At 35.0% G+C, this 21619-nt stretch overlaps 1 protein-coding gene across 1 annotated transcript in view; it reads left to right on the top strand.

The window, feature by feature from the left end:
• The first annotated feature begins 5180 nt into the window (after positions 1-5180).
• MCMDC2 (minichromosome maintenance domain containing 2) overlaps positions 5181-21619 on the top strand; it is a 29996-nt gene continuing 13557 nt past the window's right edge. Inside the window, exons 1-11 of the mRNA XM_045560562.1 lie at positions 5181-5373; positions 5466-5596; positions 5669-5728; positions 7331-7526; positions 8167-8289; positions 8405-8509; positions 9660-9782; positions 12150-12387; positions 16481-16686; positions 19393-19559; positions 20002-20181. Of these exons, the coding sequence (XP_045416518.1) occupies positions 5280-5373; positions 5466-5596; positions 5669-5728; positions 7331-7526; positions 8167-8289; positions 8405-8509; positions 9660-9782; positions 12150-12387; positions 16481-16686; positions 19393-19559; positions 20002-20181 (1623 nt within the window). The 5' untranslated portion in view covers positions 5181-5279. The remainder of the gene's footprint in view (positions 5374-5465; positions 5597-5668; positions 5729-7330; positions 7527-8166; positions 8290-8404; positions 8510-9659; positions 9783-12149; positions 12388-16480; positions 16687-19392; positions 19560-20001; positions 20182-21619) is intronic.

The raw sequence follows: 21619 nt of genomic DNA, 5'->3' as shown, positions 1-21619 counted from the left end.
AAACAAATGTTTTAGACCTATAATGTTTGGCAGGCTCTCCAAGAACAAAATTCTAAATCCAATCCTTTTAACCTCAAACTATCTTTTAATAATAGAGCTACTAAAAGTCCAAGAGAAACTTATTAGGCTTATTGATATATTAAACCATACAGAAATGCACTGTCAAATATAAAATGTTTAACTTTCTTTGGATTGTATTTATATAAACATATTGTAAGTATCTGTTCCAAAGCTGTGTGAGATTTCTAAAGTTCTAGTATGCCTTAATATATATAATATCTATATAATTAATAATAATTATCTATGCTAAATTGTGTGCCACAAAAATGGCCAGGTCTCCTTCCCATCTTTGACCATGGCTATTATAAGACTTTTGTCATCCCCAATTACTGTTTTACTTTGATTCTTCTCAAACAACAGTTTATAATCAGCTGTGGTCCAAAATTTGCTTCTTTAAAAAAATATAAAAAGAACTAAAAATTTTTTATATAACTTTTTGTTTAAAACATTGCTGATTTTCTTGCTTTGTTTTCCAGAGTCATGACAAGTATTAAATAAAATAACAAAGTTTATCTGATGTCTGCAGAATTTAAAAACTATGAAATCCAGCCTGGCCCAACCTTATTCACTGCTGTAAGGGCCGATTTCAAGGGATAAAATTAGTAAACATCTGACTCCCTTGTCATCTTTCTCCTCAATTTCTCCACCCTCACCTGATGCCAGCAGTAAAACTGTCTCAACAACTTCTTAAAGAGACCACAACATTTACAGCCTAGAGACTAGATTTTACTCAAGGATTTCCCAAAACAAACTGGACCCCTTCAACCTTAGAAAAAAAAGGTCTTTTAAATACTTCTCACTACTACAGCTAAACTTCTGGGAATTCCATCCTGCAATCCTCTCTCATGGCTCAAGCCTACAAATCCTCCAGAAGAACCTGCTTCCACCCAAAGTGAACTGCCTGAGAGTCCACTGGGGGCTTATACCTGCCAGCGCATCATGGACACCGGACTCTGATTCACTCAACAGAAGCCTCAAACTGGGATCTTTAATTTGGTGTGGTAAATAAAACATCTTACTATTCTTGTCCTCCTTCTTATACTTCAAAGTATTAATACCTAACTCACATACCAGGACTATCCTCCTTTTGCCCATACTGAGAAAAAGATTGTTGTTTCTTTCTTAATTGGTCAGAAAAAATACAAACTAACCTTCGAAACATTCTAAAAAAGAACTAATAGGCTTTACGCACAAACCAACTTCTAGTGGATTTGACTGATAGGGTTTTAAATCCAGTATGTGGCCATGATCTCTTGGTTACCTCTTTTGTTAGGGCCTCTAGTAGTTTTGCTTTTAGCTCTCATTTTCGGACCCTGCATTCTCCACTGACAACATTCATACAAAGCTGAATTCAAGCTCTAGCTGTTTCTCTTCAGTGAAACCCCCAATCTCCCTCTAACCTTACTTTTCCTTTACAAACCGCCTCTCCCTTCATAATACAAGGAAACTCTCTAACAGGCAGGGCCATCTCAACCTCCATGTTCAGCAGGACCAACTCTAGAAGATGAGACCTCCACCCATATTCCCCGGATTCTGAGTTCATTAAATAGAAATTTTTTTACCAAAGAGAGGGAGAAATGAAAGGTGGTCTTACCAACAGAGGAAAATAAACTATCAAACAGAAAGTAAGAGAAATAAATTCACAACCACCCTTCGTTTAATTAAAACACGTGTGGCCTAACTTATCTCTATCAAGAAGAAACCGCTTTTATCAGTCCCCTGAAGCAAAGAGAAAAAAGGGCATTTCTACCCTTTGAAAGCACCAAGCAACTTTCCTCATTACCTGACATTTCTTTCCCCCTTCTGTGTGTCGTGGCCACTCTATTTCTTTCTTTCTGAGAAAAATAAACTTTTACTTTTGTTTATCCTATTCACTGAGAATTCTTTCTATCCCCCGTATGGATTTAACACTCGAACAGCTACTATGAATAACACTGTCAACATTCGTGTATAAGCTTCAGTGCGGACCTTTCAGTTCCCGGGGGCTGCACACACACATGCACATCTAGGAGTGCAATTGCTGGGTCATACGGTAATTCCATGCTTAGTCCTTTGAGGGCGTACTGGAATGTTTTCCAAAGTAACTATGCCACTTTGCAGTCCCACCAGCAGTTTAAAATTTTTTAGACAAACACGGACGCCCTTGGCCTGTGATAACAATGAAAACCAAAGGCAGCCCCATCTCTTCTTGGCATCGGTAGGCGGGAGTCAGCGGGGAGAAATTAAAAGGGCGGGGACAGGCCGGCTGGTTTCCCTGGCGACTGGAGGGGCGTACGTTCCCGGCAGCCCGCGCGCTCCCAACGGCCGCCGGCCCGGAGAGCGCTCATGCGCTTGAGGGCCCCGGTCCGCCGGCGCTTCAGCTCCAGGCGAAGCGCGACTGGCCGGCTGGTGGCCGTCAGGGTGGGTGCCAGCGTGGGGGCCAAGCACCACAGGGCTGGGGGCCCTAGGCCAGGAGGAGGTTGCTGCGGTGGGTGGGAGGGGTCCTGGATCCTAGTGTGTGAGGCTGGCTTTGCTTTCATCCGCTTTGGTTATGAGGTGTTTTCCTGCCGTCGTCCCCTCACCAGGCCGGACCAGGTGCTGGCGGGGCGAGGAGAGGACACGGTCCCCACCTCTTCCAAGTGAAGCAACACTTGGGTTCTTTAGACTGTGGGAAGAGTTCAAGAATTAGAATTTCATTCCTGTTCACTTATTTAATGCTTTTCCACAGGCTCCCATCTTTCCCGCCATTTAAGCTCTTGCCTTGAAAATGCTTCCGCTCCCCGTCACTACAGCTTTACACGGTGGCACTCGGACCTTGGCCTTAGTTCTTAGGTGCCACTGAGCTCCAGGCCCTGATTTAGGCCCCCGCCCCTGCTGCCCCCACCCCCACCCCGCCCTTAGGTCTATCTGGGCGTCCCAGGAGCCCACCAAAGTCAGGTTATCTCAATGAACTTTTCCTTATCTCCCTCCGCTTCTCTTTGGGTGCCATATTTCCGTTAGAGTAGCAGCACCCACTCACACCGTGTTAAAAATCCACTTACATTTTGACTACTTTTTCTTCCCTCTATTGTACGGACTGGTTACCAACCAGGTCCTGTCTGAAATCTTTAAAATTCTAGAATCTGTGTCCTCCATTCCATTTCATTCCTAATGCCCTAGATCAGGCCATCCAGCTTTTAGGACAATGACTGGAAACTGATTATTGACTCTTCCTCTAGTCCATCCTACTTTCCACATTGCCGGCAGGCATTGATTTCCAAAATAAACATCTGACACTATTACTCCCTGTTTTAAAAACTTTAATGGCTTCGCAAATAATCATCATGGACTTTGAAAGCTTTCATAATCTGGCCTCACCCAACCATTTCATTATAATTAGTCTCCTTTCATCCAACCCCGGAAACCTAATGTTCCGATGAAACAGAGATGTGACGTCCTGAATACAACACACATTTTATTTATTTATTTATTTATTTATTTATTTATTTATTTTTTTGAGACAGAGTCTCACTCTTTTGCGGGGGCGGGGGGGTGGGGGCGTGTCTAGAGTGCCCTGGCGTCAGCCTAGCTCACAGCAACCTCAAACTCCTGGGCTTAAGCATCCTCCTGCCTCAGTCTCTTGAGTAGCTGGGACTGCAGGCATGCGCCACCATGCCTGGCTAATTTTTTCTATATATTTTTAGTTGTCCGCTAATTTCTTTCTTTTCTTTTCTTTTTTTATTTTCAGTAGAGACGGGGTCTTGCTCTTGCTCAGTTGGGTCTCAAACTCCTAAGCTCAAGGGATCCTCCCATCTCAGCCTCCCAGAGTGCTAGGATTACAGGCCTGAGCCACCGCACCTGGCCAAGATTGTTGTACTTGTGGCCATGGAGAAATAACAGAATTTTCACCCCTACGTAGTAGCAAAAGGGGCAGTCTCAATTATTTTTCCTTGGAAAGTAGCCTGAACTCCAGGTAGTAGGAATATGGATCCAATAGTATAGGACTGATAATGGAGGTGAGGGGTGACCCCTGTCTCTAGAACACTTCCTCCTCTTCCTCTTCACCTCTCCTCTAATTAGTGAAATATTCATCTATCAAATGTCCTCTTTAAAGTAGAATTCATAGCTTCTTCTTTATGACCCCACTGTCTTCAATTAAAATGTCCTAAAACAATAGAAAATATTATGATCCATATGCAAGGATCATGCCAAATTCTATGAAATATTTCATGTATGTTGTTCCTGTTGTGCTCCCTAGTGTATTCCTATTTCGATTATAGCACTTAAATTGTCACATAACTGTTTACATATATGTCTTTTCTCACTGTTTCTGAAGGATAGAGGCTACATTTTACTTCTCTTTGTATCCTTAGTGCCTAGTACAGTCTGATATCCAATAAACAGTAGATGCTGAATAAATATTTGGTAATGAATGAATAAATGTGTTAGTCATTATTTCTGACTTCTCTAAGTTAGCAACTTCTTGAAAGGCAGTATCTAAGCTTAATACTTTTATTCCTAGAACCTGTCACAATTGCTGGCATATATTATTTCCAATTAGTGCTTAAATGGATTTTATATATTCCATTCTGTACTCATTACTGTGGTTTAATGTTTTATGTTGGTCACTGACACAAGATCTAAAACTGAAAGGGCCTTAATCATCTAATAACAACCCTTTCATTTCCTACAGATAAAGATACTGAGCAAGGAGAGGTCAGGTGATTTCTCCACAGCAACCAGGGAATACTGGGTCTAGAATCAAATTCTCAAATTTCCCAGGTTAGTACTCATTCTACTACATTTTGCTACTTAGGTTGAATTTATGAAACAACTTTACCACTTTAAATTTTTTTAACAACACCTACAAGAGATCCTCATGATCCCATACTGTTTATTTCAACAAGCATTTTTTGGAATTACCTACTCTATTAAAAACATTTGAGGCTGCTGTTTTTAAGTTTGCGATCTTGTGGAGGATCTTATAACCCAGTGTTGATAAAAATATTACTTGGCTAAATAAAACAAAGCTTTGTTTCTCTTTGGGTAGGAATTTTTAAAAGTTGTAAATTTTCCTTAGTTTTATTTCACTCTTAACTTTAGTAGTTTGTAAAGTCTTATTAGAGGTCTTCAAAAGTAAAATTTCTTTTATTTTTTTCTAGGTTTTCTGATCCTTTCTATGAGTTTCACCATCTGTGGTCTTTACCAATAACTGTGGTTTAATCAATTGGTAATAGAGAAAAATCATTAACTAGGAGAAAATGTCAAATCTAAAAATGAAAGAGGCAGCTCTTATCTATCTTGACAAAAGTGGAGGCCTCCAAAAGTTTATAGATGATTGCAAGTACTACAATGGTATGTTCAGCAAAGGTGACTTTATTTTAGAAACTCTCAACTAAATTCCTACATATAACTATCCTGACATTTACATTTGTCTATTTTCACAGATTCAAAACAAAGTTATGCTGTCTATCGATTCAATATTTTAATAAATCCTTCTGATGTTGTTGAATTAGATGCTGAACTTGGAAATCACATTTTACACCAGCCTTTAAAAGCTGCTCAAGTTTTTCAATCAGTAAGTTAAAGAAAGAAATAATTTTATACCACATGGAATTTTTGGTAACTTTTTGTTTGTTTGAAATCATAGGTCTGTTTTATTGCTGTTAAGACTCTCTCATTAATTGGACAATTGCAGACAGAAACTCAAGTAAGTTTTGGTGAAATTTAACAAAGGAAATTCAGGTACAAACTTTCATGATGACTTGTAAATCAATATTTTTATATTCTTTTTTTATTTATTAAGAAGTATACTACATTTTGTCAAAGTTCAATGGAATATCTTACATGCACATCTTTACTTCCTATATTATCACTTATAACATTAAACACTTCTATAATAAAGTATTTCAAATATACCCAAAAGTAAAGAGAATAATACAATGAATTTCTATGTATCTATCACTCAGGTTCAATGTTACAATATTTTGCCATACGTGCATCATCAGTTTTTTTCTGAAATATTTTAAAGCAAATCCTAAATGTTCTATTATTTTATCCCTCCATACTTTAGTATCAACCTCTAAAAACTATGGTTGTTCCCCTCCCCCTCCCTTTTTACTAACTTAATCTTAGCCAAAAGGCTGAGAAGTGATTTCCCTCCCTTTTTATATCAATGACTTTTTGAAGAAACTAATTAATTATCCTATGTTACATAACCTGAATTTGTCTAATTGCTTCCTTGTGGTGCTATTTATCTTATTCCCCTATACCTCATATTTCTAAAATAGAAGTTGGCTTTAAAGGATTTTTAGATTCAGATTCAACTCATTTTGACAAGAATACATCATAGTTGATGTCACGTATTCCATATTGCACTATATCAGGAAGGTATAATATCTGTTGTCCCACTTTTAACAATGTCACAATTGATAGTGGGTTCATGTGATGTCATTCTGATCTCTCCATTATATGGTTTCCCATCAACTTGCACCTAATGGTTTTAGTGGCCACTGATGTTCATTGCCTAGAATCCATTATTTCATTAGGAGTTGCAAAATTGCAATTTTTCCAATGTTAGCATTCTTTCTGAATTTGTTAGCTAAAACTATTCTATAAGAGAAATTTTCTCTCATCAACTATTTGGTTACTTTGAAATAGAATTTGTACATGAAGACAGGATAAATGTTTAATTCTTTGCCTTTATACTTTTTCAGAGAGAAATTGAAATCTAGCAGCCTCCAATGATGACCAATTTTTTTGCTTTTTGTTTTTCTTTTTTTAAATATGAGGAACTCATGAACTTTTTAATATAGCTGATTTAATATAGCTGTTGTATTTCAATGCATCTCTGTTGTTCCTTTTAATGCTTATATTATCCTACCTCCAGTCATTGAGAATCCCTTCAAATTTACTCCTATGTCCTTTTGACATATGCTGTTTGTTTTTTATAGCTCCCTTGGTTTCTAACAGAAGAAGATATTCCAACTCCATCTTGTATATTTTCTGTCCCAGACCTGGAATCAGCCATTAGAGCCCTGATTCTTTTTAGTGAGAAATGATCTTTAGAGATCACAGTCTGGGCACTAGGAGTGTTCTTTGCTATTGGATTGACATTGTTTTTGAAGTCTTTTTCATGGATTTAGCAAGCAAATGTGTATATTTAAGGAAAAATAATGAGCTCATAATGATATTTTATTCCTAACAACATTAACAAATCATTTACTAAATTTACTCAACAATGTACTTATTATATTATAATACAAGTCAAATGGGATCTGCAATTTTAATACCATTTTTATGTTCTTATTAGATTAATATTGTGCTGAAATTAACACATTTACCTCCTCTGCCAAGTTATGGTCTTGATCTTTGTGACTTTCCACTTGATTATACATCTCAGAGATTTTATATGATGCAAGGAATTGTGATTGCAATGACAACAGTAACTAAGTATACACAAGGTGCAAGATTTCTTTGTTCAGATGAAGCATGCCCTCTTTCAAAAGGTAAGTATTAAAATGTAAAATCAAAACATCAAGCAACTTATCTTTTAATCCCAAATCCTGTTTACAATTAGTTAGGAAACATAAAGTAGGAAGAATGGAATAAAATTTGATATCTCTTAATGTTTATACATTTGCTTTGCATAATCTTTAAATGCATTCTTTCTCCTTTTCTCCCCTGCCCCCAACTTAACAAGTGAACCTATGTCACTGAAGTACTTGTTCTTCTCACACATTGTTTCATGACTGCTCACTCTGTTCCTTCTCCATTTAATGTCCTCCCTCATCCCTTTGCCTTGACTTCAGGTCAGTCCTTCTCTAAGATATCTTTTCCATTTATCCCTAACTGTCATTGGGTTGAATGCCCCTCCTCTCTTCTCTCTGAACACTCTGCAAATGAATACCATATATTGAAATTGTCTATTGCTTATTGCCAAATACAGAAATTGTGTGTTTAAGTATCCATATTACCAGTGCCTTAGCATAGTGCCTGGGAAGAAACAGCCATGCAATAAGTGTTAATTGAACTACTCTGAACCCAAATGCAAAATTGAATTAATTATACTTTGAATTAGATTAATTTTAAAGGATTGAAAATAGCTAAGTCTGAAAGCAAATTTAGCTTATCACTGTTTTCTTTCAGGATTTCAGTATATAAGAGTGCATGTGCCTGGTGCTACAGAATCTGCAACAATAAGAAGTGACTTTTTGTGTAATCTATGTGCATCTTCACTTCAAGAAGACAGCAAATTTAGAGTACTTGGTGGTAAAATGCATTTACATTTTGTGATTACAATTTTTAAAATAGTGCCTGATATTTCATGTGGAAATTAAATTGAATATATATTCTAAATCTAGTTCTTTTTTTACTTTGCCTTAAGATAAACAGATAGTTGAAATAATTACCACAAAAGCACTTCAGGCTTTTCAAGGATATTCTAACAACCAGCCATTTAGGTTCCAATCTCTTACAATTTTCCTAAGAGGTGAGTAAGTTCTGTTTGAACTCACAATAAATTGCTATAAATTATGTAATTGACTTGTTTGTATTTATAAATGCTACTTCTATAGCTTAAGAGTCACATCTTCTTATTCCTGAGTGTTTTAAAAAATATTCATATTTAGCTAATGTATCAATTATTCAGTTAGTTATACAACACTCACTTAAAATGATATTAGCACCTGCTATATGTCCATAGCACTGTGCTATGTAAGTCACAGTCATTTTAAAGCAGTGATCTCTCGCTATTCTGTGTGTGTGTCTTAAATAAATATTGGAGTTATTGCTGAGCCCTCTGGAGCTAGAGAGGAAACAAAAAATGGAGATCATTGTTTGATCTTCACAGAAAGAAGTTAACCTTTGCTCCTCCTTATCAACCTTTCTTTCATAGGTTTATCACCAGCCAGCTTCTAAGTGTGGAATGGAGGAACAAAATTTTTAGTGTGATTTTTAAAATAAACTTTGAACTCATGCAAAGCTTTGCCCAGTCTGTAGATACAAAAGAGGGACCTAGTATAATACAAGAGGGTAGACTTTGTAGACAGACAGACCTAGATATGAATTTCAGTTCTGCCACTTACTAGTAATTGAACCTTGTACAAGTCATTTAACCTCTTTGTTTCTTCATATATAAAGTTGAGATAAGAATATCTATCTATCTTACTGCTTACAATTAGATAACGTATGTACAAGTACTTAGGTGTATTATAAATAGATAATATATGTACAAGTACCTTATATGTATTGTAGACAGTAAAATTTTCTTCCTAAATAAAATTATTACTTATAAGGTCACTTTTATTAACATTCTTTTTTATTTAATACAGAGACATTTTATCTTATATAGAATATTTTTTCCTTTTGACTATATTATAGGACAGTGTCTATTAATAGTTGCTATGTCTTATGCTTCTTGAAGTTAATTCAGCATTGCATATAAGAATCAAAATTTATCAGCAACAAAATTGCATCAATTTACATTAATAATGACACTGTATAGGGATATTATACTAAACAAGAGTAAATATTACTAACTCAACTACTGAATTGTTACTGGTTCTGAATCTTTAAACCATATGTTGTGTACAAGTTTCATTTAATGAATACACATTTTCTTCTTTGTTCAATAATTGTAGATGAATCAGTGAATAAAATGAATATAGGAAATGAATATAAAATTATTGGAATTCCAACATGTGTAAAAACCTCACAAACTGTCTGTATAGAAGCAAATAGCATAACTTTTTGTAATTCAAAAGGTAAGGAAGATATAAATATCATATATTAACAAATATTTAAATTTAAATCTGTTCAGCAAATATTGTTCGCCTGTGTGCTGAGCACTCTTCTAAGCATTAGGAATACAGTTGTAAATAAGACAGTCAAGGTTCCTGCTCTTAAATTGTATGGTAGACAGATAACATGTAAACTAATCAATAAGACAATTTAAATAATAAGTGCTATGAAGGAAATAAAACAGATAATGTGGAAACTTGCTGGCAGGCAGGACTTCTTTCTTTTAGCTAAGTTTTGTTTTGATTTTTTAAATATAATTAGCAGTAAGAAAAAAATGTTTCAGGATGCCAGGAGTTAGAGATTACTACCCTTTATTTTCTAGCTAAGGGAATTCTAAGTAATTGTTTTGGTCTGAGAAAAACTATAAAATGGCATCATTTTCCTCAACTGAGTTCTGAACCAATGAAGAAATAAGACAAAAGCCAGGCACAGTGGGTCACACCTATAGTCCCAGCTACTCTGGAGGCTGAGGTGGGAGGCCAGGAGTTTGAGATCAGCCTGGGCAACATAGGGAGACCCTTGTCTCTAAAAAAAAATGTTTTAAATAAATAAGACAGGCCAGGTGCAGTGGCTCATGCCTGTACTCCTAACACTCTGGGAGGCCGAGGCAGGAGGATAGCTTAAGGCCAGGAGTTTCAGACCAGCCTGAGCAAGAGTGAGACCTCGTCTCTACAAAAAACAGAAAAATTAGCCAGGCGTGGTGGTGTGTGCCTGTGGTCCCAGCTATTCAGGAGGCTGAGGCAGAAGGATTGCTTGAGCCCAGGACTTTGAGGTTGCTGTAAGCTATAATGACAACACTGCACTCCAGCCTGGGAGACAGAGTAAGACGATGTCTCAAAAAAATAAATAGATAAATAAATAAATAAGACAAAGATAAAGGCAGATGAGGGCCAACATATCACATTTATTACTGATAATTTCCTTTAACAGTTCCAGCATATTTTAGCATTAAGTAAATAAAAGTAGAGAGCAGACCTTTTCTTTTAACTTGACTCACTAATATCTAAATGTGGGAGAGCCGGGTTAAATCTTGAGTAGAGTTGGATATTTTGGAATCCATAGATAACCATCTGTAGTAATAGAGGCCCATGTTGAATTTAAATGTAAGTAGATTCTCGATACTTCTACTTATCTTGAAGAGAAAAGCTTCTTAAAAGAACAAAAATGTTGAAAGAAAGCATGGCTGTTGAGTATCTCAAGATTTATTGATTTTGGTAGCAGAACATGACTTATATATAGGTGAAGAAGTGTGCTTTCTTATTCTGACCTCCAGAATTAGGCAAATTTAACCACCCAAATGTGGCAAGAGCTGGACTAAAAGTAGGCCTCTCTTAGTCCATGGGCATGGATGAGTAGAGGAAATCGTTGCTTTATTATGGAAGCCCAAGAGAAAGGAGAATGGGACTGGGTTATACATGCACTGCTTTTCCTCCCAAACTGACCAATTCTATAAATCAGTCATTCCTTTCAGGAATTGGAGAGATCGAGGAGGTGGGGAAGATCTAGAATGTTACAATACAGTACAGTGCTTTTAAACTAGTAGAATATAAATCTTTCCTTTTAACAACAGCATTCAAATATTTCCCCATTCTATTTATTATCACTCATTGAAAGTGATACTATTTCAAACACAGACATATAGGTGCAAACACAGCAATACAGGGGCTCCATGATCTGCCTTTGCTCACATCGATTTTTTTTTTTTTTTTTGAGACAGAGTCTCGCTTTGTTGCCTGGGCTAGAGTGAGTGCCATGGCGTCAGCCTAGCTCACAGAAACCTCAAACTCCTGGGCTTCAGGGATCCTACTGCCTCAGCCTCCCGGGTAGCTGGGACTACAGGCATGTGCCACCATGCCCAGCTATTTTTTTCTATATATATTTTAGTTGGCCAGATAATTTCTTTCTATTTTTTAGTAGAGACGGGGGGGGGGGGGGGGGGGGGGTCTTACTCTTGCTCAGGCTGGTCTCGAACTCCTGACCTCAAGCGATCCACCCGCCTCCGCCTCCCAGAGTGCTAGGATTACAGGCGTGAGCCACCGCGCCCGGCCGCTCACATCGATCTTAAAAGGAGAAGAATGAGGGATTTGCCTGGTGCCCACCGCCGGTGTATGTGAAAACACAGAGTGACTTTGTCCCTTTATTACATTGCCTGGGGTGGAAATGGTAGACTAGTGTGACCGCCAATCAAAAGTTAATATCATTATAAGAATTTGAATATGGCATCATTAAAACTATAATTTGATATTTTAGATAAATGGAATCAAATATCTATAATGTTGTATGCTTGTTTTAAAACTCTTTCTAATATATGTGTCAATATTTACTTTCAGTTCCTTCAGAAATTAGTAACAACTTCAGGTGTCTCCTCTCCTTGACTTCCAGTTCATGCTGGAAGTTTACAGCAGTACTTGCCAATTTCTTTGCATCACAAATTGTTCCTCCTGGGACTTACAATTTGCTCAAGCTCTGTTTGTTGATGAGTCTTGTACAGACAAGTGACCGTAAAAAGGAACTGGAAGATTGCCTGGATATTTTAATTATAACAAGTGATACTCTACTAGTAGAGAGGTAAATATATGACATGAATTTTTAAAATATTAATTGGTCACAGGTTTGCATAAATCTTTCCCATAAGCATTATTACAAGAAGAATATTTAGAATTTATCTGAGCTAGTATAATTATTTAAATCAATTTTTATCAATAAAGTTTGAAACTTTCAAAACACAAATTGATAATTGAGATATTTGCTTTCAATATTTTAAGAGTCTAACCTCTCAAAGTTTCAATTATTCCCCCACTCAGACCTTTACAAATAAATGCCAGCCAGCCTTCCTTTTCCCCCATTCCCTAGCTCTGTATTCTACTTTTGTGTTTTTTTTTCATTTTTAAATATTCTCTCCCTAAGGAGCCAATATGCCATTTTCTTATTTTTTTTTAAGAGTCCATTCAATAATATTGATTTGCTGTACCCAAAAGGCTCTCAAAAGTACCAAAATTACTGTTTTGGGGGTACATCATGCTAACTTTGGAATAAGCCTGTACTTAACGTTTTGTGGCTCCCCATTAGCAAGTACCCTTTTCTTAGAAAGTTATTTAAATGTTCACAAAGCTTAGAATAACCTCCTTTTAAAATATCTTGTATGTAATTCTAAAGCAAAAAATAAATTTATAAAATTAATTTAAAATAGAAAAACTAAAATTCAAATTACCATCAATTTAATTGTACAAATGATGTTTTGCTAGAATTAAATTGCCACTGACAATGTAAATATGATGCCAAATTCTATAGATTTCATCACTTTATTCTTCTACTCATGGAGCATGAAAGTATTTGTTTCCTCACAGACTCATCAACTCTGCATATTATCAAACTTGTAAATTTTGTAATCTGATAGGTAAAAAATGGTATTTTATTTTAATTTGAATTTCTTTAACTGGAAATAACTTTCAGCATCATTTAAATCTTATTAAACAATTGTATTATATTTTACAAACCTCCTAATCTTGACCATTGTTTATTTTTCTAGGTTGCTTATCTATTTTTTATTGATTTTTGATAGCTATTATAAATTAAGGCCTTTATCTCTTTTCCTGTTTGTCATTAACCTTTTGACTTATGGTATTTGGGGCTGTATGAGAGCTTTTGATTTTTTGTTTGTCTTTAGGTAAAATTTATTTGTAGTGAAACAATCATATCTTCTTATCATTAAAAATAATCAATAAATTTTACCAAATACATACACTCCTATAACCACTACCACAATGAGATATAGAACATTTCCATCACCCCAGAAATTTCCCTCATTCCCTTTTCCAGTCAGTTCGTATCTCCACAGGTGATTTCTGTCACCATAAATTAATTTTCCTGTTGTAGAACTTCATAAAATGGAATCATACAGTGCATCCTCTTTTGGGTCTAGTGTCTGTCACTCAATAAAATGTTTTTGAGATTCATCCAGTTGTGTGCATCAATAATTCATTGTTTTTTATTGATGAATAATATTCCATTATATGAATATACCACAAATCGTTTATACATTCTCCTAGTGGTGGGTGTTGAGTTTTGCATGTTTTGACTATTATGAATAAAGCTACTGTAAACATTCTTGTACAAGTCTTTTTGTGGAAAAAGACTCATTATCTTGGGTAAATACCTAGGAGTGAATTTCTGGTTCATAAGGTAGATGTATATTTAACTTTATAAGAAACTGACAGTTTTCCAAAGTGATTGTACCATTTTATATTCCTACCAATAGTGTGAGAATTCCACTTGTTTCCAACCTTATCAGCATTTGGTTTTGTCAGTCTTTTTCATTTTAGCCATTCTAGTGAGTATGAAATGGTATCTCATGGTTCCAATTTGCACTTCCCTGATGGCTACTGATTTGAGCTTTTTTTCATGTGCTTATTGGCCATTCATATATCTTCTTTTATGAAGTGTCTGTTCAAGTCCTTGGCTTGCCTTTTAGTTGGGTTGTTCTGGATGTATGTCCTTTGCTATACACACACACACATACACACACACACATGCACACACACACACATATACATATATAATTTTTTTCCCAGTCTAAAGCTTTCTATTTTTAAAATTTTCTTAATGGTGTCTTTGATGAGCAGACTTTTCAGTTTTGATGAAGTTCAATTTATTATTTTCTTTCATGTGTAGAGTTTTCTGTGTTCTGTCTAAGAAATCTTTGCCTACAACCAGGTCATGAAGATTTTCTTTTATATTTTCTTCTAGAAGCATTATAGTTTTTAGCTTACTTTTTATATATTTATTTATTTGGACGAGGTCTGCTACATTGCCCAAGCTGGTGTCAAACTCCTGGGCTCAAACAATCCTCCTGACTCAGCCTCCTGAGTAGCTGGGACTATAGGCATATGCCACTATGCCTCACAAGAAGCATTATACTTTTAGCTTTTATATTAGGTTGGTTATCTATTTCAAGTTAACTATGTATATGGTGTGAGGCATGAGTTAAAATGTTTTTCTATGCATTTATCCAATTTTTCCACACCATTTGTTGAAAAGACTTTCCTTTTCCCATTAAATCATTTTGGTACCATTGTTGAAAATAAATTGAACTGGGTAGAAACTGCGTATAAAATTGAACTGGATATAAATCTATTTGAACTCTCTTTTCTATTACTTCAATATATTTGTCTATACTTATACCAATACTACACTGTCTTCATTTTTGTAGGTCTGTGCCCAGTCTTGAAATCAAGTGATACAACTATATTCTTAATTTTTAAGATTTTTAAAAAATGCTTTTAGGTCCTTTGCATTTTCTTACAAAGTTTAGAATAAATATGTTAATACCAACCTCCTCACCAAAAAGAAGCCTTGGAGGATTTTGATTGGAACTGCACTTAATGTATTAATCAATTCTGGGGAGAATTCATACTTAACAATATTGAGTAGTCCAAGCCATAAGTATGGTCTATCTCTCCATTTATTTAGATCTTCTTTAATTTGTCTCAGCAATGTTTTATAAAGGTCATGCGTATATTTTGTTAAATTGATTCCTGAATATTTTCTACTAAAAATAGCATCAAATTAACTGCTTCATTAATTTCATTTTCAATAGTTTGCTATGAATAGGTAGAAATACAATTGATTTTTATATTTTGACTTTGTATTCTGTGACCTTGCATCAGTAGTTTTAAAAGTTCCTCAGGTGATTTCAATGTGTAGCCAAGTTTGGGGCTTATCATTCCAAATCATCATGTACTAAGCCTAGCTACATATTAGAACACCTGAGAGAATTAAAAATATATATATTTATGACTATGTCTCACTCCCAGAGATTCGAATTAGGTGGTTTGGGGTGAGGGGCATGGCATTGGAATTTGTTAAAAGCTCCCCAGGTGATTTTAATGTGGGCTAGGGTTGGTTTTATTATAGAAAGAAACTGCAAAAGTTTCTTTCTAAAATCACTCTCCTATTTTATATATCTTCAAACTAACATCCAAATTCCTTGGAATGGCACATACACTAGACATATTTTATACCATCTACCTATCCAAATCTAACCCTCTTTTGCCTTGCATGTTTATGCCTCACCCTCTTTTGCTTTGCATGTCTATGTCTACTCATTGTAGTTGATTGTACCAGCAAGCTATGCTTTCAGCAAGCAATGATTTGAAAACTAAGCTAAGATAATCATATTCCTTTCTTAGAATTTAAATTTGAGAAATAAAGATACTGAGACAGTTAGAAAAGAGGTTAGAAACTAAAAAGCTGTATCAAGAGTTGCCAGGATACAGAGGCAGCAGGCATAGTTATGATGGTACATTGACAAGCCTAATGCAAAAATTCTGAATAAGCAAAAGAAAACAATCCATAAAAAGAGGAAGGCCCAGTTCAAATGTCATCTCTGTGTAACTTTCTTTGACTCCCTTCCAGGAATAAATAATACTCCCTTATGGATATTCTAAAAATATTATTTTAGTACTTAATTGCATTATGTTTTAGGTTTTTTTATGTCTCTCTTTTTAGGCTATATGTTTTTATCCCTAGCAGATAGCTGGTATAGTATAGCACAGGTGTTCAATAAACATTGCATCAAATTAAATTTAATTGTCTAGCTGTTAACACATTATGACTTCTGAAAATCAAATAAAAGTAATGAAAATTTTATTTTTTCCCCTAGGCTTTTGAATTTTAGCATAAATCTTGTTCCTCGTGGTATATGTCATCCAGTCTCTACTGAAATTTTTCCCACTCTATCCAGGAATAAGTATGGAACTGGAGCAGTTAGCATTCAAGCTGGCAGTGCTTTGCTAGCCAAAGGTGGTATCTGCTTTATAGGAGACTTGGCTTCACACAAGAAAGATAAACTTGAGCAGCTTCAATCAGGTAAACTGATTTTTTTTTCAAATTAATGTTTACCTATTTAACATATGCTCTCATCAGTGTCAAGAAGTTACTTAACAGTTAAGATAGTATTGCACATGTTTTAGGAATTGAGAAATTATATTAAATGCCATTTCTCATTTCAGTTTTATAAATAAAAACAGGAATTCAATGTGAAAATATGCTGTTTTAGCCTTTGGTTTCAGTTTGTCTCAATGCATGAGTTTGTATAGAATATACAAGGAACTCCAGCAACTCAATAGGGAAAAATAAAATAATTCAATTTAAAAATGAGTAAAGGATCTGAATAGACATTTCTCAAACAAAGACATACAAATAGCCAACAGATATATGAAAAAATGCTCAGCATCATTAGTCATCAGAGAAATGCAAATCAAAACTGTAACAAGATATCATCTCACCCCAGTTAAAATGGCTTTTTTCAAAGAGACAAGCAATAATGAATGGTGGTGAGGATGTTGAGAAAGGGGAACCCTTGTACACTGTTGGTGGGAATATAAATTAGTGCAACCATATGGAAAACAGTATGCAGATTCCTCAAAACACTGAAAATAGAACTACCATAAGACCCAGCAGTCCTACTGCTAGGTATATGTCCAAAAGAAAGGAAATCAGTATATCAGAAAGATATCTGCACTCCCATGTTTATGACACCACTATTCACAATGGCCAAGATTTGGAATCAACCTAAGTGTGGATGAATGGGTTAATGAATAAAGAAATTGTGGTACATGTACACAATGGAATGTTATATAGTCATAAATAAAGAATGAAATCCTGCCATTTGCAACAACATGGGTGGAACTGGAGAACATTATATTAAGTGAAATAAGCCAAGCACAGAAAGGCAAATCTTACATGTTCTCACTCATATTTGGTTTTTGTTTTTGTTTTTTTTTTTTTGAGACAGAGTGTCACTTTGTTGCCCTGGCTAGAGTGAGTGCCATGGCATCAGCCTAGCTCACAGCAACCTCAAACTCCTGGGCTTAAGCAATCCTCCTGCCTCAGCCTCCCAAGTAGCTGGGACTACAGGCATGTGTCACCATGCCCAGCTAATTTTTTCTATATATATTTTAGTTGGCCAGCTAATTTGTTTCTATTTTTAGTAGAGACGGGGTCTCGCTCTTGCTCAGGCTGGTCTTGGACTCCTGACCTCGAGCGATCCACCCGCCTCCGCCTCTCAGAGTGCTAGGATTACAGGCGTGAGCCACCACGCCCGGCCTCACTCATATTTGGAAGCTAAATATTAAAAACAATTGATCTCATGGAAACAGAGAGTAGAATGATGGTTACCAGAGGCTGCGAAGGGTAGCAGGAAGGGTGGAGGATAAATTGGGGATGGTTAATGGCTCCAAAAATATAGTTAGGTAGATAGATAGAATGAAAAATATTTGACAGCACAACAAAGTGATTATAGTCAATAATAAGTTATGGTATACTTTAAAATTATAAGTTATGGTATACTTTAAAATAACTAAGAGTGAAATTGGAATGTTCCTAACACAAAGAAATGATAAATGCTTGAGGTGGTGGATACCCCAATTACCCTGATTTGATTAATACACATTGTATGCCTGTATCAAAACATCATATGTACCCTATAAATATATGCAACTATTATGTACCCATAATAATTAAAAATAAAAAATTGAAAAAAAGAATGAAATAGCAGTTTTGTGCAGCATTTCCATTGTTCTGACAAAAACAAAATACATGTGAATGTGCAGAATACTAGTGGTTCCACATATGAGATAAATGCTCATATGTTTGCATTTAAGACAGGTATTGTACAATATAAAGATAAAATTCATGCCAATAAAATTTTGATTTTTCCCTATTTAGAATGACAATTACTGCTGTTACATTTTTTGTTAACTGTTTTATTGAGATTCACATATCATACAATTCACCACTTGAAGTGTACCATTCAGTGCTTTTTAGAGTATTCACAAAGTTGTGCAAAACTATTACCACTAATTTCAGAATATTTTCATCACTCCAAAAGGAAACCCCATACCCATTAGTAGTCACCTCCCATCCTTGTCTCCCCCCACCCACTCCACCACAGTTCCTGGCAAACACTAATTACTTTCTCCCTCTATGTATTTGCCTTTTCTGAGCATTTCATAATCAGTCAAACCTCAGTATCCTCAGGGGATTGTTTCCAGGGCCCTTGTGGATATCCAAATCTGAAGATGCTCAAGTCCCTTACATAAAATGACATAGTATTTGCATATGACCTGCACACATTCTCCTGTATACATCTCTAGATTACTTACAATACCTAATACAACATAGATGGTTGACATGCTTTCTATTGATACGGTTTTTTTCCACATAAAAGAACATTACTTAATTTTAGCCTCTCTTGTATGCCTGTGCTATATGACCAATCTCATAGTCCTCTGCCTATTCCACCCAGATGCCTGGCCACAATTCCAGCTACATGCTTTGGACTGCTGTTTCTAATCAAGTCATGGGACACATAAACATTCACATATTTTTCTTGCCTTGTTCTTTTCTATGGCAGATGCTCTAACTTAGCAGTATCTTGCACAAAAAATTTACTTATGTCTTTAGTACCCAAAGTCTATATAGTATAATTCTATATAATTATGTTTGTTATTAATTTGTAGACATAGACCAAAAAGAACTTAAATAACAAATGGATAATGTCTTCTGACTTAGTTCTGGAGAGCAGAAGCATTACAGTATACATCCCAGGAAAGAAGTTTGGGGGTGATATTGATCAACAAATGACTTTTCCAGTTCAGTGCAGTTTTTGGTCTTTTCTTGATATGGATTCATCTTCAAGGAGAACTACACAGAAAAACAACGCTTTAATTGGTCAGATGGTAGGGTATATGTATATTTTATTATTAGAATGTTATTCAGGGTATTTTGTCACAGATTTTAATATGTCTTCTTAATGTTTTTGTTATTAACCCATTTCTATACTTTATTGGGAACAGGAACTAAATGTTTAAAAATTGTTTTAAAATTGTGGTGTTTTTTACATCAGGTATCTGAACACTAGAAATTGAAATTACTACTTGAATAGATAGGTGGAATCTTTAATGAATGATGTGTAAGAAAATAATAAAGATTTTTAAAAAATCAATCACCACAGAATTCCCAGACTATTGATAAATTGCTTTAAATTATAATTAATTATACAAACAATAATTAATAATTTTAATAATAATAAATTATATGTGATGATTAATTTATAATTATTTCCAAAGTGTGAAAATGCCAAATTTTAATGTATGTTTGTTACCCTTTGGTTTGATGTAGGATTGCAGTTTGATTCCAGCTAACCTTATGGAGGCATTTGGATTATTGATTAATTGTAATGAATCATCTCCTTGCCACCCACTTCTTCCTACTGTGGAACACACTTTAAAGAAAGCCATTGATCCTGAAAGACTGCTTTATGTAGCTTCTAAACAGTTCACAACTGAAGATTTTGAAAAGGTAAAGGTAAACAAAATGGTTACCCTGAATGCTCATGCTAATGTTTCTCAATTTAAATAGAAGTCCCTTTGAGCATTCGGTTTTCTTTACTTAGGATTCTTTTATTCCAACTTGCTTCCAGCTTTTAAACATTTTAAGGACATTGTATAGAAATTATTTTAAGTTATAATTAAATAAACAAATGGGTAAGGAAATGTATATTAAAATGTTGAGTTTATTCACTGTCCAAATCACCATAGCTTAAAGAATCTCAATGAAAAGAAAACCAAAATAGAATATGTTTATGGAAAATTATGATAGGGTATATAGATATACAGTTATTTACATTTTACAGCCTATTCAAAGGGATTTACCTTATATGAATGCCTTCAGAGTTCTGACTTTAGGGAATATCTAGCATGATTCATTAACTCATTTTAATGTCCTGTCATGATGAAAAAGTGGCATTTTTCGAGAACTTGAGGGTAGATGATGTAAATTCACTAATAATTCTGATAACTATTAAAGGTGCTCAGGTATTTACAACTGAAACCCTTTTAGCTATTGAGAAATGTGTCCACAGTAGAGTAGAATATTTGGGTATGATAGATAAAAGGCAGGGTATATTAGAAAGTGGAAGTCCATGGGTCATTAAAAAAATTATTTTCGTATCTGCCTCCCTTGTAAGCATATTGCATGAGTAAAATGTTGAAAGGTGGGGTGAACTTAAAAGATGAATTATGAGCATTGTTTATTCACATGGGTTAGAAAAGAAAAGAATAATATTTATGATATTATAAGGTTTTGTTTTTTAGTATATAAGAAAAAAGTAGTCTTTAGAAATTAGGGTACTAAATATAGACAAACTAATTACCCAGAGGAATTTTTGCCTATTTTTTTCCTGAAAAACAAACAAAAAAAAACTATGGATTTATTAACTAGTCAGGTATTTACTGAATACTTAACATATATGAGCCTATTTCTGTTCTTTTGTATTCGCTCAAAAACATAAACTTTCTTCTTTAAATAGTTTATCATTTTATTGAGATTAAAAAAGATACCTGAAACAAGGCGCAATTAAAGTACTAAGCTGAGTGGTGCTGACTATGAATATTTTAGGAATTCAGAAAGGAATTTTATGGAATATAAATGCAAACATTGGGAAGACTTCATGGAGGAGGTGGGACTTGTGTTTTAAGAAAAGGTAAAATTTAGATGCCAGGAAGGATGGATGTTCTAAGCAGAATTAACAGTAGGAGCAAAGATGCAAAAGTAGAAATTAGCACACATGGAAAACAATGAGAAGACCAGCTTGATTGGAGCAAAAATTGTATTATGGAGTCATAGAGGTTTGGCAAATTTACAATAAGCCCTGAAGCACAAGCAGAAGAGTTTATAGCTGATTTGTCAGATTATGGAGAACAGTTGTATGCTTTACTAGGCAAGTGAAACAGTGAAA

This window comes from Lemur catta, chromosome 9, assembly GCF_020740605.2.
Source record: "Lemur catta isolate mLemCat1 chromosome 9, mLemCat1.pri, whole genome shotgun sequence".
Lineage (NCBI taxonomy): Eukaryota > Metazoa > Chordata > Mammalia > Primates > Lemuridae > Lemur > Lemur catta.
The sequence above is the reverse complement of the archived record's forward strand: the minus strand, read 5'-3'. Positions and strand labels throughout refer to the sequence as shown.